This window comes from Argopecten irradians, chromosome 10, assembly GCF_041381155.1.
Source record: "Argopecten irradians isolate NY chromosome 10, Ai_NY, whole genome shotgun sequence".
NCBI lineage: Eukaryota > Metazoa > Mollusca > Bivalvia > Pectinida > Pectinidae > Argopecten > Argopecten irradians.
In genome coordinates this window covers 25,011,752-25,027,478 of record NC_091143.1, presented here as the reverse complement: position 1 = coordinate 25,027,478, position 15,727 = coordinate 25,011,752, and the positions used below count along the sequence as shown (strand labels likewise).

General features: G+C 31.5%; 1 protein-coding gene across 1 annotated transcript in view; it reads right to left on the bottom strand.

The window, feature by feature from the left end:
• Positions 1 to 12,009: 12,009 nt before the first annotated feature.
• Positions 12,010 to 15,727, bottom strand: part of LOC138333473 (sacsin-like) — a 39,443-nt gene continuing 35,725 nt past the window's right edge. The window contains exon 8 of the mRNA XM_069281876.1: positions 12,010 to 14,260. Coding sequence (XP_069137977.1) covers positions 13,982 to 14,260 — 279 coding nt within the window. The 3' untranslated portion in view covers positions 12,010 to 13,981. The remainder of the gene's footprint in view (positions 14,261 to 15,727) is intronic.

Genomic DNA, 15,727 nt, shown 5'->3' with positions numbered 1-15,727 from the left:
TGTTACATAAATACCTAGTTTACCATAACTGATAACACAAAGTTATCAATACAAAACATACAACTGATGTATGTTACATAAATACCTAGTTTACCATAACTGATAACACAAAGTTATCAATACAAAACATACAACTGATGTATGTTACATAAATACCTAGTTTACCATAACTGATAATACAAAGTTATCAATACAAAACATACAACTGATGTATGTTACATAAATACCTAGTTTACCATATAATACAAAGTTATCAATACAAAACATACAACTGATGTATGTTACATAAATACCTAGTTTACCATAACTGATAACACAAAGTTATCAATACAAAACATACAACTGATGTATGTTACATAAATACCTAGTTTACCATAACTGATAATACAAAGTTATCAATACAAAACATACAACTGATGTATGTTACATAAATACCTAGTTTACCATAACTGATAACACAAAGTTATCAATACAAACATACAACTGATGTATGTTATATAAATACCTAGTTTACCATAACTGATAACACAAAGTTATCAATACAAACATACAACTGATGTATGTTACATAAATACCTAGTTTACCATAACTGATAACACAAAGTTATCAATACAAAACATACAACTGATGTATGTTACATAAATACCTAGTTTACCATAACTGATAATACAAAGTTATCAATACAAAACATACAACTGATGTATGTTACATAAATACCTAGTTTACCATAACTGATAACACAAAGGTATCAATACAAAACATACAACTGATGTATGTTACATAAATACCTAGTTTACCATATAATACAAAGTTATCAATACAAAACATACAACTGATGTATGTTACATAAACACATAGTTTACCTTAACTGATAACACAAAGTTATCAATACAAACATACAACTGATGTATGTTACATAAATACCTAGTTTACCATAACTGATAACACAAAGTTATCAATACAAAACATACAACTGATGTATGTTACATAAATACCTAGTTTACCATAACTGATAACACAAAGTTATCAATACAAAACATACAACTGATGTATGTTACATAAATACCTAGTTTACCATAACTGATAATACAAAGTTATCAATACAAAACATACAACTGATGTATGTTACATAAATACCTAGTTTACCATAACTGATAACACAAAGGTATCAATACAAAACATACAACTGATGTATGTTACATAAATACCTAGTTTACCATATAATACAAAGTTATCAATACAAAACATACAACTGATGTATGTTACATAAACACATAGTTTACCTTAACTGATAACACAAAGTTATCAATACAAACATACAACTGATGTATGTTACATAAATACCTAGTTTACCATAACTGATAATACAAAGTTATCAATACAAAACATACAACTGATGTATGTTACATAAATACCTAGTTTACCATAACTGATAATACAAAGTTATCAATACAAAACATACAACTGATGTATGTTACATAAATACCTAGTTTACCATAACTGATAACACAAAGTTATCAATACAAAACATACAACTGATGTATGTTACATAAATACCTAGTTTAACATAACTGATAATACAAAGTTATCAATACAAAACATACAACTGATGTATGTTACATAAATACCTAGTTTACCATAACTGATAATACAAAGTTATCAATACAAAACATACAACTGATGTATGTTACATAAACACATAGTTTACCTTAACTGATAATACAAAGTTATCAATACAAAACATACAACTGATGTATGTTACATAAACACATAGTTTACCATAACTGATAATACAAAGTTATCAATACAAAACATACAACTGATGTATGTTACATAAATACCTAGTTTACCATAACTGATAACACAAAGTTATCAATACAAACATACAACTGATGTATGTTACATAAATACCTAGTTTACCATAACTGATAATACAAAGTTATCAATACAAAACATACAACTGATGTATGTTACATAAATACCTAGTTTACCATAACTGATAATACAAAGTTATCAATACAAACATACAACTGATGTATGTTACATAAATACCTAGTTTACCATAACTGATAACACAAAGTTATCAATACAAGCATACAACTGATGTATGTTACATAAATACCTAGTTTACCATAACTGATAACACAAAGTTATCAATACAAACATACAACTGATGTATGTTACATAAATACCTAGTTTACCATAACTGATAATACAAAGTTATCAATACAAAACATACAACTGATGTATGTTACATAAATACCTAGTTTACCATAACTGATAATACAAAGTTATCAATACAAACATACAACTGATGTATGTTACATAAATACCTAGTTTACCATAACTGATAACACAAAGTTATCAATACAAGCATACAACTGATGTATGTTACATAAATACCTAGTTTACCATAACTGATAACACAAAGTTATCAATACAAACATACAACTGATGTATGTTACATAAATACCTAGTTTACCATAACTGATAACACAAAGTTATCAATACAAAACATACAACTGATGTATGTTACATAAATACCTAGTTTACCATAACTGATAATACAAAGTTATCAATACAAACATACAACTGATGTATGTTACATAAATACCTAGTTTACCATAACTGATAACACAAAGTTATCAATACAAAACATACAACTGATGTATGTTACATAAATACCTAGTTTACCATAACTGATAATACAAAGTTATCAATACAAAACATACAACTGATGTATGTTACATAAATACCTAGTTTACCTTAACTGATAACACAAAGTTATCAATACAAAACATACAACTGATGTATGTTACATAAATACCTAGTTTACCATAACTGATAATACAAAGTTATCAATACAAAACATACAACTGATGTATGTTACATAAATACCTAGTTTAATATAACTGATAATACAAAGTTATCAATGCAAACCTACACCGTGAATATCAACCGAGGTATTTCAGAACATTTAGGGATCTTAGCGGGGTATCACCGAAATCACGTGGTTTGTTTTATGCGTTTCAACCTTGCTTATAACGAGCATTTGCATTGGCTTAAACCATCTCCAACGTCACAAAATTACATTGTCGTTTGTAATGCCGTCTCCGATTGGCTGACGCAACGATGCAATCAGGATTTTATCTATTGACAGATTTTATTGAATGTCGTCCCAGTTCATGATTTTATATATATTTGGTTCATTTTCAAAACATTTTTTTATTGTGCACCATTAAAATTTTACGAATCTGTTTCATGTTTGTTGTAACCGATGGTACTTTAAGGAAAAAACGCAAAATTAAAATAAAAAAAAAATATAAACTGAATGCCAAAATTTTTCAGAATCCATCAATCAGTCACTAACCTATCCTCGATATTCCAGGGATTGCTATCACTGGCACTGTCGGTATATTCACCCCTAACCTATCCTCGATATTCCAGGGATTGCTATCACTGGCACTGTCGGTATATTCACCCCTAACCTATCCTCGATATTCCATGGATTGCTATCACTGTCGGTATATTCACCCTAACCTATCTCTCGATATTCCAGGTTGCTATCACTGTCGGTATATTCACCCTAACCTATCCTCGATATTCCAGGGATTGCTATCACTGGCACTGTCGGTATATTCACCCCTAACCTATCCTCGATATTCCAGGGATTGCTATCACTGTCGGTATATTCACCCCTAACCTATCCTCGATATTCCAGGGATTGCTATCACTGTCGGTATATTCACCCCTAACCTATCCTCGATATTCCAGGGATTGCTATCACTGTCGGTATATTCACCCCTAACCTATCCTCGATATTCCATGGATTGCTATCACTGGCACTCGGTATATTCACCCCTAACCTATCCTCGATATTCCAGGGATTGCTATCACTGTCGGTATATTCACCCCTAACCTATCCTCAGATATTCCAGGGATTGCTAACTCACTATATGGTTACACCCTAACCTATCCTCGATATTCCAGGATTCTATCACTGTCGGTATATTCACCCCTAACCTATCCTCGATATCCAGGATTGCTACTCGTATTTCACCCCTAACACCATGTTCTATCACGTCGGTCGGTATATTCACCCCTAACCTATCCTCGATATTCCAGGGATTGCTATCACTGTCGGTATATTCACCCCTAACCTATCCTCGATATTCCAGGATTGCTATCACTGTCGGTATATTCACCCCTAACCTATCCTCGATATTCCAGGGTTACTATCACTGTCGGTATATTCACCCCTAACCTATTCTCAATAATCCAGAGGTTATATCACTGTCGGTATATTCACCCCTAACCTATCCTCGGTATTCCAGGGATTGCTATCACTGTCGGTATATTCACCCTAACCTATCCTCGATATTCCAGAGGTTACTATCACTGTCGGTATATTCACCCCTAACCTATCCTCGATATTCCAGAATTGCTATCACTGTCGGTATCGTCACTTGGAAAATCGTGGATAATATAGAAGTAAATGGGTTTTTTTATAGTTACTACACAAGAAGTTCAGAAAACAGGTAGAAATATAAAATTAAAGTTAATGACCTAGTCAAATTAAATTTACTTCAAATGTTGGCTTTTGAATGTAACATATGTTTGTATAATCTTTTCATAATTATGTTGTAGTATATGTATATATATGATCTTAAAGGTCCACTATATTTCCGAAACGCTTTTAGAATTTTCAAATGGGAATAAAAAAGAACTTGATGATATTGTCAAGTCGCAAAAATTATTATTAGCTTACCGTTTATACTACACTTATCATTACCTTCTGAACTGTTCAATTAAAATAGGTCAAATGTTAATTTTCATAATGCAGGTCGTTTTATGCTTCCTGTGGTCGTCCTCATTACCGAACGTTAGTTGAATATCACCGCGCCGGACGTCAAAACAGCAAAAAGAATCTTCATTAATAACATAGATTGCACAGACAATTTGTATCATTTGGTGTTGTAATCTCATCTTAGGCCATCGATATATATTATTTGGTTATTATTGTTATTAAGAAAACTTTCAATGTTTGTTTCGGATACGATTACGATAAACCAGCCTACTCTTCATATCGGCCAAGACTGAAGAGGAGCAGGTTATATAACCTATGCAATACTATTACATGGACAAAGTCAATTAATATCGGGCGGATAATGTGATCAATATATGTACTATCATTAAACCTAATTAAGATATTTTACAATGAAGTTAATTACGTCATTGCATCAACCCTTATTGTGGTAAATTGTGTACCGTATTATCCACACTTTCCCTTTCTGTTTATGTACAAGTAGTATCAAATCTCAATTAGCATAACTGCTTCAGGTACATTATCCTCAATTCTGACGTTATGTCCACCCCTGAACTATTTCATAGTAAAACCGCAACAGAACAGGTGCGGATTTCTCGAAGCAAAAATACAGACTTAAGTCAGTTTGTTTCGAGAAATCGGAGCCAGAACAGGTAATTTAGTCCTTTGATGTACATCAAAAGAATCGTATAATGGTACACTATGGTCGACTGTGTGGCTTTTAAATTGGACGTCTCTCTCATTGTAGTCTTCAAAGGAAATCTTTGCAGGCCTGTGATTGGTCAGATTGCTTCTCTTGAACTGCCTTCAGTTTTACTATGAGATAGTCCAGGGGTCGATATAACGTCAGTGATAGTAACCCCTGGATTATCAAGGATGCATGTAAATCGGATGGCTCCGTGATAAAAGACGAAAGCAGTGTTCTAAGGGAGGCAACTCTATAACGCCGACTCCTTTGACCATCAAGCTAGTATTAAAAATAGATTTGAAAAATGACATAAAACAAATACAATATTGATATATCGTGTTTTATTCAAGAGCTATTCATCCCTATCGATTTAAATAAGCAATACATTTGGTTAACTAGAACTTGGTTTTAAAAGACGATATATAATACATGTATATGTATACAATGTCATCCTTTTATGTTTCTCTTTCTGACAGAATATCAATATAAAAATCATTAACATTTACATACACTGTATTAGGCTTAATTATCATAAAAAAAAAACATTTCCTAGAATCTTAGTTGAATGGGTATTCGTATATCACCTCTCCAGATAACTTTTTCTTTGGTTTCCATTTAAAGATGCTCCTCCGCTATTTTTTCACTATCAAAAACAGGATCAGACGATCATTACCACCATTGGAAGGTTTGAGCTTCTAATCTTACTTTAAGATAAAAATATTAGAAATAATTAAATGCATCCCGAAAAAATTCCGCGCCACTATGTTCTATATAGAATGAAGCTCTGACTGCGCATGCACCAAAATCAAAATCAATTATTTTATATTATTGTTTGTGTTAATCAGACAGATATATACACGATTAAACACCAATTGTTGTTCAAATGATGAGTATCATTTATGGTCTGTCGGCGGTGGAGCATCTTTAAGTATTTATGTACTCTTAATGCCGATATAAAAAAGCAATCTTTCAGTAAACCGTCAGAATTTCCACACTACTATGATTAACAGAGTTCGTCTTTCCGATTCACTAATTACACAATTTCATATCAAAATGTCGTCAAAAGGATATTTCTCACAGGATAACAAGATTATTTTGAACTTAAATTTGGCTCCAAATACTTTTTTTCTGAAGCAACATTTTGTCAGACATTAAATTAGCAAAAAATTAGACTTAATGACAATATTGAACGTAAAGCAAATATCCGAAACACCTTTCCATTGTCTTCTAACAGCGGAAGAAAGAACGGTTTCAATGTTATAACCAAACCAGAAGAGAAATTACATATATATAATATCAGGTTTTGACACTAGTCAATGTATTTCTCTTTATTTTTTAGAAAGGAAGAAAAAAAAATTGTAAAAAATCAAACTACATGCAATAATCTACATAACAAATGATTTTATATGAATTTAAACTACATTTTAAACGCTTTGATCATCTTAAATACCGTTGAAACATCAAGTTAGTTAAGAAAAAACAACCCATATGCTTCACTAAGCACAGTATCTAGTATCTTTGAATTAAAACTACTTATCAAATTATTTTACCATATCAAATAGATAATACCGTTGAAACATCAATTAAGTTAAATAACATAATGATAGAAAAACAATGCTCCGTTTAATACAATGCATAGTGGATTAAATGTACTAGTTATACAAGTAAACTAATGTCGTTTAAACATCGATTTAGTTCACCAAAGCATATAACTTTTATTTAGTGCAATGTTACGTCAATTTATGCAACATCTCAATGCTTTCCAAGGGATTTAATGAAGTTAACTCTATGTCGTTAAAACATGAATTAAGTTAAGTAAACACATATACCACACAAATATATAATCTGGGAGTGACGAATTAAAAGCAAATTACAATCATGGGATGAACTATCGTATTACAATCAAAAGTTATAAAAGATGCCCAGCTGATATCGACTTACAAGACACGAAATCACAGAAGTCATATCATCATTATCATCTTTCTATCGATTTATTGCAGTTAATAACAAAGCAAATTTTAAAACTTCATACTTTTAAAATCAGACGCCTTTGTACCACATATCTAACAGAGTTCATCATTTTGTTTCAATCAATTCTGAAACCATCTCCACACGCCTGTTTAGCCAGCAAGCTGTTTACTCAAGAGAAAATAAACCAACAAGCTATAAGCGGGAAATGGTTCATCCCTTTCATAACCGTACATATGTTTTTCAAATTAAATCCAAATATTTTTTTTCCAATTAAAGGTGCGGCATATCAATAAAATGGGATATATGATTGTAGTTAAGATATAATTACAGGGTTTGAAGTAAATGAGTAATGAACATTTCATTAATCAAGTGATTAAACCAATCACTCTTTGAGCAACTCGAACAAATTTCCATCGGATCCTAGAAAAAACATGGCCATATTTCGACAAGTCATACTGAAACCTTATACTTTATACTAAAACATCAAATGTGTCTACAAAATAAAAGAAATATTCATTGAAACGTTAAAAAATAACAGTGAATGTAATCTCACTAAGCTGAAATATAGTTTAGTATATCATACTAAATATATAATATGGTAATGCACATACCGTGCATATATATTTATACGTTTCCAATCCCTTACCTAGATATGAATTAAATAGATAAAAACTTAAATTTTTTCACTAACCGGTAAAATTCATAGCAAAAAAAAAAGAAATTTTGTTCGCGAACTGTGTAAATGTCCGGATTCTCACAAAAGTTTGCAAAAAAAAACTTAATTCATAACCCGATGAAATTTAAAAATATTGACATCAAAAATAAAATACAATTACACGTTCGATTCCATTGCTTCAATACGCAACGTCAATATTTCTATTGTGACGTACGTCACAATAACATTGGGATTTCGCGCCTTTCCCGGATTTTTTTCATAGTGGTATGGACAAAAATTGGACTATCAGAAAATTGTTCTTATCTGTATATCGTTTTGATAAAATAGTCATTGAAAATGTTGATATTCGGAATAAGAAACTTGGATTGAAACATACAGAAATAACAATAGTATGATATACTTTTACCTACTACCTACTAGGTAGGATATTTACTAAAACAATTTTACATATACATTACACGGGTTTTACAATGACAACATCACAACACACTACAGAGGTAAAACACATGTGAAATGAAGCTGTTTAATCGCCTAAATAAGGACACACCTTCAATAAGTATCCTACAACTTGATATTAAACTCTTTATCGAAAGTAAAAGAGCCCTTCGGAAAGTGGGTTTTACCGCTCAAATACCAAAGAATTTCAATAAAATAATATTCGGTACTTCAAGCAAATATTCACAAGCAAATATATAAAAAAAATATACAATCAAAAAGATATACTAATATTACGTTTAGAAATATAATAAAATATAGTCGTCGAGTGCGTTTAGAATGAAATATGCTTAATATGGACATTAAAATGCACATATCGTGTAACGGATGTCCATGGATCATCATAGATATTAGTTACTCTGGTTAAGCCCTTTAAATTGTGTGATAGTTATATGGCAGTATTTCTCTTTACACAACATTACTTGTCAAATTAATGAAAAATGAAAATAAATTTCCAATGACCACCAAAAGTCCTGTTTCATCCATTTTGATTATACTAAACTGATAACCTTAAGGTCGGTGTCCATTGGATAATATTAGAATGCATCACCAATCAAAATAGCCTATTACCAATAATAGATACAATATCGTAAAAATGTAGGCATTTCCGGATCGTACGCAAAAATAAGAATATGATGCATTGGTCTTAGAAAACAAATGCATGTTCATTAAGATGTATATTGGTACAACATCATTCGTGATGTGTGTATCCAATAACAATACTATTTATCTGCATGTGATACATGGGAAAAAAACAAAGATAATATAACGGTCTGTCATAAGATGGCTTCACATATTAACAAAACATTTGAGTTATTTTTATAGAAATAGCCGAAATATGACATGATAAAAGCTGTGCAGAATATAGACTTCAAAATGCCAATACTTATATTACTTATTCTGTATTTGCATATTACAGAGTTAACTGACCTTGCGGGTAGGCATTGATTGTTAGGCCATTCTTTGCAGAGAAAATGACGTGAGTTTTGCTCTCAAAATGATGACATCACAATGGATACCTACCCGCAAGGGAGGTAACTCTGTATATATTGAAACTGTCAATGTTTTAATTTTGCATAGTAAACCATGGGGGAAAATATATATCAATGTTGTATACAAATATCAAAACATTATTTATATTTCAAATTCTTGTGGGTTACCATGGGAATATAAATAAAAAATTAATAAAACTAGCCAGGTTAAAACTTGAAAATATTGGGGCATTGGAACTCACTAATTTTATGTACTATTTAGATATGGATTCATCATAACTGTCAATAGTTTAATTGGCGCGGTAAACCACAGAATAAGGAGGCATCAAAACTGTAAATAACATCATAGAGACGGGCTTTACCATGAACATAAGGAAACATAAAACTATCCATATTATCGTAAGCAAATAAACCATGAAAAAATTGGCATTTTTTGCATCAAAACCGGAAATATTTACATTGGCGGGTTATACCATGAAAATATGGGCGCATCAACACTTTCAATATTTTCATAGGTGAATATAACCATGAAAAAATGGAGGCATCACACTTTCAATATCTTCATAGGTAAATATATCATGAAAATATGGAAGCATCAACACTATAAATATTCTCAAATGCGGCTTATACCATGAAATATCAAACTATCAATATTATCATAGTCGGGATTTACCATGAAAAACAAAAAGAGGTCTCAAAGCTGTCAAGATAAATACAATGGAAATATGGAGACATATTTATAAAAGCTATCAAAATTCCTATAGCTGGTTTATACGATTATACGATGAACATATGGAGCCATCAAAAGTATCAAAATTCATACATTGAAAGGCTTAGTGGTTGTCTTATAACATAGTGTTAACAATCTTATGAGTAAATTATAAAACTATATATCAAGCTATGAAAACTCACAATATTTCCAAGTATATTTTAACAGAATACAATGAAAATATGAATTTTCAAAACAATCAAAATTATCGAAAGTACATATGAAGAAAGCATACACAGTGAAAGATAAAATATTAATTTTCGAAATGCTGAAATGGTGAAACGGAAATTTATATCGATGAATAAAAACAACGTTTTGTCAATGATAAAAGAGATATACTTCTCCCATACTTGAAAGATTATCCTGCGGTTACTTGGAAAAGTATATTTCTGTCTTTTACCGGGGTAGGGAAAAGACAGCTCACATGCGCTAGACATTGACGTGACGTCATCAATTCATGGGAAAACTACTGTTGACGATGCCATTATTTTTTTACGCAAACATGGGTATAGCAAATGAACAGGGATATATTATCTCTCGTAATTGATTTTGGCTCTTAACCGTCGGTAAGCCTCGGGTTAAGCTACCAAAACATTTCATTTAGGTTGGGATTTCTCTGTCCAAATGACAAACCCATGTAAGATTATATTAATCATATCTTTGTTGATAACGCACAAAAATATATATACACTGGTCAGTATCTTAAGTTGTCTACATAGGTTAGCACCTGGTATTAATTGTACACTGTCATTATCCTATTTTTTACATTGTTCATACTCTAAAATTAGATGTTAGGTTTTATAACATAATCTATAATCTATAAGTCATAATCTATAAATGAACTTACACTGATCAAAATCTATAATTGAACTATTATTACGTTTATACTGCTCATGATATAATTTTATTTACACTTGTCAAAATCTAAATTTGCATTCACACTTATAATACTGACACGTAAAAATTCATATTTGTTTCACACATCATAAATTATCATTATATTTACAATGGTCAAACATATTATTACATTTATTCTTGTCGTAATATATGAATGTATTTAGACTGGTCATAATCTACCATCATATTTACAATTGTCATGATATATGATTGAATTTACACTCATCCAAATCTGTAGTTCTATCAACACGGTCAAAATCTATTATTAAATTGAACCTAGTCATATTCTATAATTTTGTTCACACTTATCATCATCAATAAGTTTATTTACACTTGTCATCTTCAATAAGTTTATTTTCACTTGTCATAAACTACAATTGCATTTACACTTATACATATGTATTACGCACACGTAAAACGCTACACTGGTCGAAATATATAACTGTATTAACACTGGTCATATTCCAGTATTGCCTTTACACTGATCATATTCTATAATTGTATTTATACACACTGGTCATATTCTATAACTGTATTTACACTGATCATATCATATAATTGAATTTACACTAGACATATTCTATAATTGTATTTACACTGGCATATTCTGTGATTGTATTTACACTGGTCATATTCTATAATTGAATTTACTCTTGTCATATTCTATAATTGTATTTACACTGGTCATATACTGTAATTGTATTTACACTGGTCATATACTGTAATTGTATTTACACTGGTCATATTCTATAATTGTATTTACACTGGTCATATTCTATAATTGTAATTACACCGGTCATATTTTATTATTGTTCACACACTGGACATATTCTATAATTGTATTTACACTGGTCATATTCAGTAATTGTATTTACACTGATTTACACTGGTCTTATTATATAATTGTATTTACATTGGCATATTCTGTAATTTTATTTACACTGCTCATATTCTATAATTGTATTTACACTGACTCATATTCTATAATGGTATTTACACTGGCCATATTCTATAATTGTATTTACACTGGTCATATTCTATAATTGTATTTACACTGGTTATATTCAATTATTGTTTTTATACACTGGTCATATTCTATAAGTGTATTTATACACTGGTCATATTCTATAAGTGTATTTATACACTAGTCATATTATATCATTGAATTTACACTTGACATATTCTATAATTGTATTTACACTGGCATATTCTGTAATTGTATTTACATTGGACATATTCTATAATTGTATTTATACACTGGTCATATTCTATAATTATGTTACACTTGTCATTTTCTATAATTGTATTTACACTGGTCATATTCTATAAATGTATTTATACACAGGTCATTTTCTATAATTGTATTTACACTGGTCATATTCTATAATTGTATATACACAGGTCATATTCTATAATTGTATTTATACACTGGTCATATTCTATAATTGAATATACACTGGTCATATTCTATTATTGTATTTATACACTGGTCATATTCTATAATTGTATTTATACACTGGTCATATTCTATAATTGAATATACACTGGTCATATTCTATTATTGTATTTATACACTGGTCATATTCTATAATTGTATTTATACACTGGTCATATTCTATACTTGTATTTACACTGGTCATATTCTATAATTGTAATTACACCGGTCATATTTTATTATTGTAACACACACTGGACATATTCGATGTTTGTATTTACACTGGTCATATTCAGTAATTTATTTACACTGGTTAAATTCAGTAATTGTATTTACACTGGTCATATTCTATAATTGTATTTACATTGGCATATTCTGTAATTTTATTTACACTGCTCATATTCTATAATTGTATTTACAGAGGTCATATGCAGTAATTGTATTTACACTGGTCATATTCTATAATTGTATTTATACACTGGTCATATTCTATAATTGTATTTACACTGGTCATATTCTATAATTGTATTTACACTGGTCATATTCTATAATTGTATTTATACACTGGTCATATTCTATAATTGTATTTACACTGGTCATATTCTATAATTGTATTTACACTGGTCATATTCTATAATTGTATTTACACTGGTCATATTCTATAATTGTATTTACACTGGTCATATTCTATAATTGTATTTACACTGGTCATATTCTATAATTGTATTTACACTGGTCATATTCTATAATTGTATATACACAGGTCATATTCTATAATTGTATTTATACACTGGTCATATTCTATAATTGTATTTACACTGGTCATATTCTATAATTGTATTTAAACTGGTCATATTCTATAATTGTATTTACACCGGTCACACATTATATAATTGTAGTTACACTGATTCATATTCTATAATTGTTTTACAATTATTTCTGTCCACCATAAAAGAATTCAAAAGCTAAAAACTACCAATATTTCATGTTGTGCAGTGTTTCTCTAAGACTAACACAAATATCTCTATCCACAAAACGAATTCAAAAGCTAAAAACTACAAATATTTCATGTTGTGCAGTGTGTCTCTAAGACTAACACAAATATGTCTGTCCATGAAACGAGTTCTAAAGCTACTAACCCTGAATCATGTTGTTTGTGTGTCTCTAAGACTAACACAAATATATTTGTCCATGAAACGAGTTCTAAACCCTAATCATGTTGTCATACAGTGTCTACAACTGACTTTGTATTTTTTCTATCACCTTCTCCGTTAACTCCATAAGCTTCTCCGCCTGGTCCTGAGTGTATAGTGTACCTGGTATGTTTGGAATGTCCGTCACATTTGGATAGCGCATTCTGGAGTAACTCCCGACGAGTGTCTCTATCTCTCTCAACACGTTGTCCAGTCCATCGATAGACCCGTAAGATAAGATGTTTGGTAGGTAATGGGTTTTGGACACTTTTTCTGCGTCAATGGAGTACATGTAAGCTTTACACGCCTTTTCGCATGCCTGCAATAGATAAGAAGATTTTCATGGGATAGTGATGGTGTAAGTCGGTGTTCTCACACAGGAATAAACAGCGACAGAATAATATCAAATCTCAAACATATCATGTAATACCGAAAAACAAAAAATACAAAATAACATTAAAAGGACACAAAGCCTATAGCCTAAGATAAAGTTATAATTACCAAACAAAAGAATCACAATGTAAAACTATGTACATACATTTAGGTTCGTAGCTTGTTTGGTTGCTGTGTGGAGCTAATCAATGTGATGAATTCCGATGTGAGAATTTATATTTTCTATATATTTCATCATAGTCTAGGAAATGATGAATCAGTAAAGCTAATTTTCAATCATCTTTAACCATAAAGCAAAAGCAAAAAAACTTTATAAAGCGATCGTTCTACATCCTATATGGAAAGTAAAACAAAACAATATTTGACAAATAATGTGGTTTTGTGTTTTTGTATCGCTCACCTGGTTTGTAATGTCAAGTCATGTTCTGAATACAGGTTCATTGTTTCTTTTCTGAAGGAATTTGAATATTTACCTCTTATTTCCCTATTGGGCCCCACCCCTCCTGTCCCCAGGGGGTCAAAGCCAAAATTTATACAAGTTCTGCACCCCTTCCCCCGAGGATGGTTGTGGCCAAATTTGGTTACAATCCATGCAGAACCCTAGGACAAGTAGCGATTTATAGGATTTATCTCTATTTCCCCTATTGGGCCCCGCCTCTCCTTCCCCCGTGGGTCAGAGCCATAATTTATACAAGTTCTTTCCCCCTTCCCCCAAGGATGTTTGTGGCCAAATTTGGTTACAGTCCATGCAGAACTCTAGGACAAGTAGCGATTTACAGGATTTACCTCTATTTCCCCTATTGGGCCCCCCTCCTGCCCCAAGGGGGTCAGAGCCAAAATTTATACAAGTCCTTTCCCCCTTCCCCCAAGGATGTTTGTGGCCAAATTTGGTTACAATCCATGCAGAACTCTAGGACAAGTAGCTATTTATAGGATTTACCTCTATTTCCTCTATTGGGCCCCGCCCCTCCTGCCCCCGGGGGGGTCAGAGCCAAAATTTATACAAGTTCTGTTCCCCTTCCCCCAAGGATGTTTGTGGCCAAATTTGGTTACAATCCATACAGAACTTCTAGGACAAGTAGCGATTTAAAGGATTTACCTCTATTTCCCCTATTGGGCCCCGCCCCTCCTGCCCCCGGGGGGTCAGAGCCAAAATTTATACAAGTTCTGTTCCCCTTCCCCCAAGGATGTTTGTGGCCAAATTTGGTTACAATCCATGCAGAACTCTAGGACAAGTAGCGATTTATAGGATTTACCTCTATTTCCCCTATTGGGCCCCGCCCATCCTGCCCCCGGGGGGTCAGAGCCAAAATTTATACAAGTTCTGTTCCCCTTCCCCCAAGGATGTTTGTGGCCAAATTTGGTTACAATCCATGCAGAACTCTAGGACAAG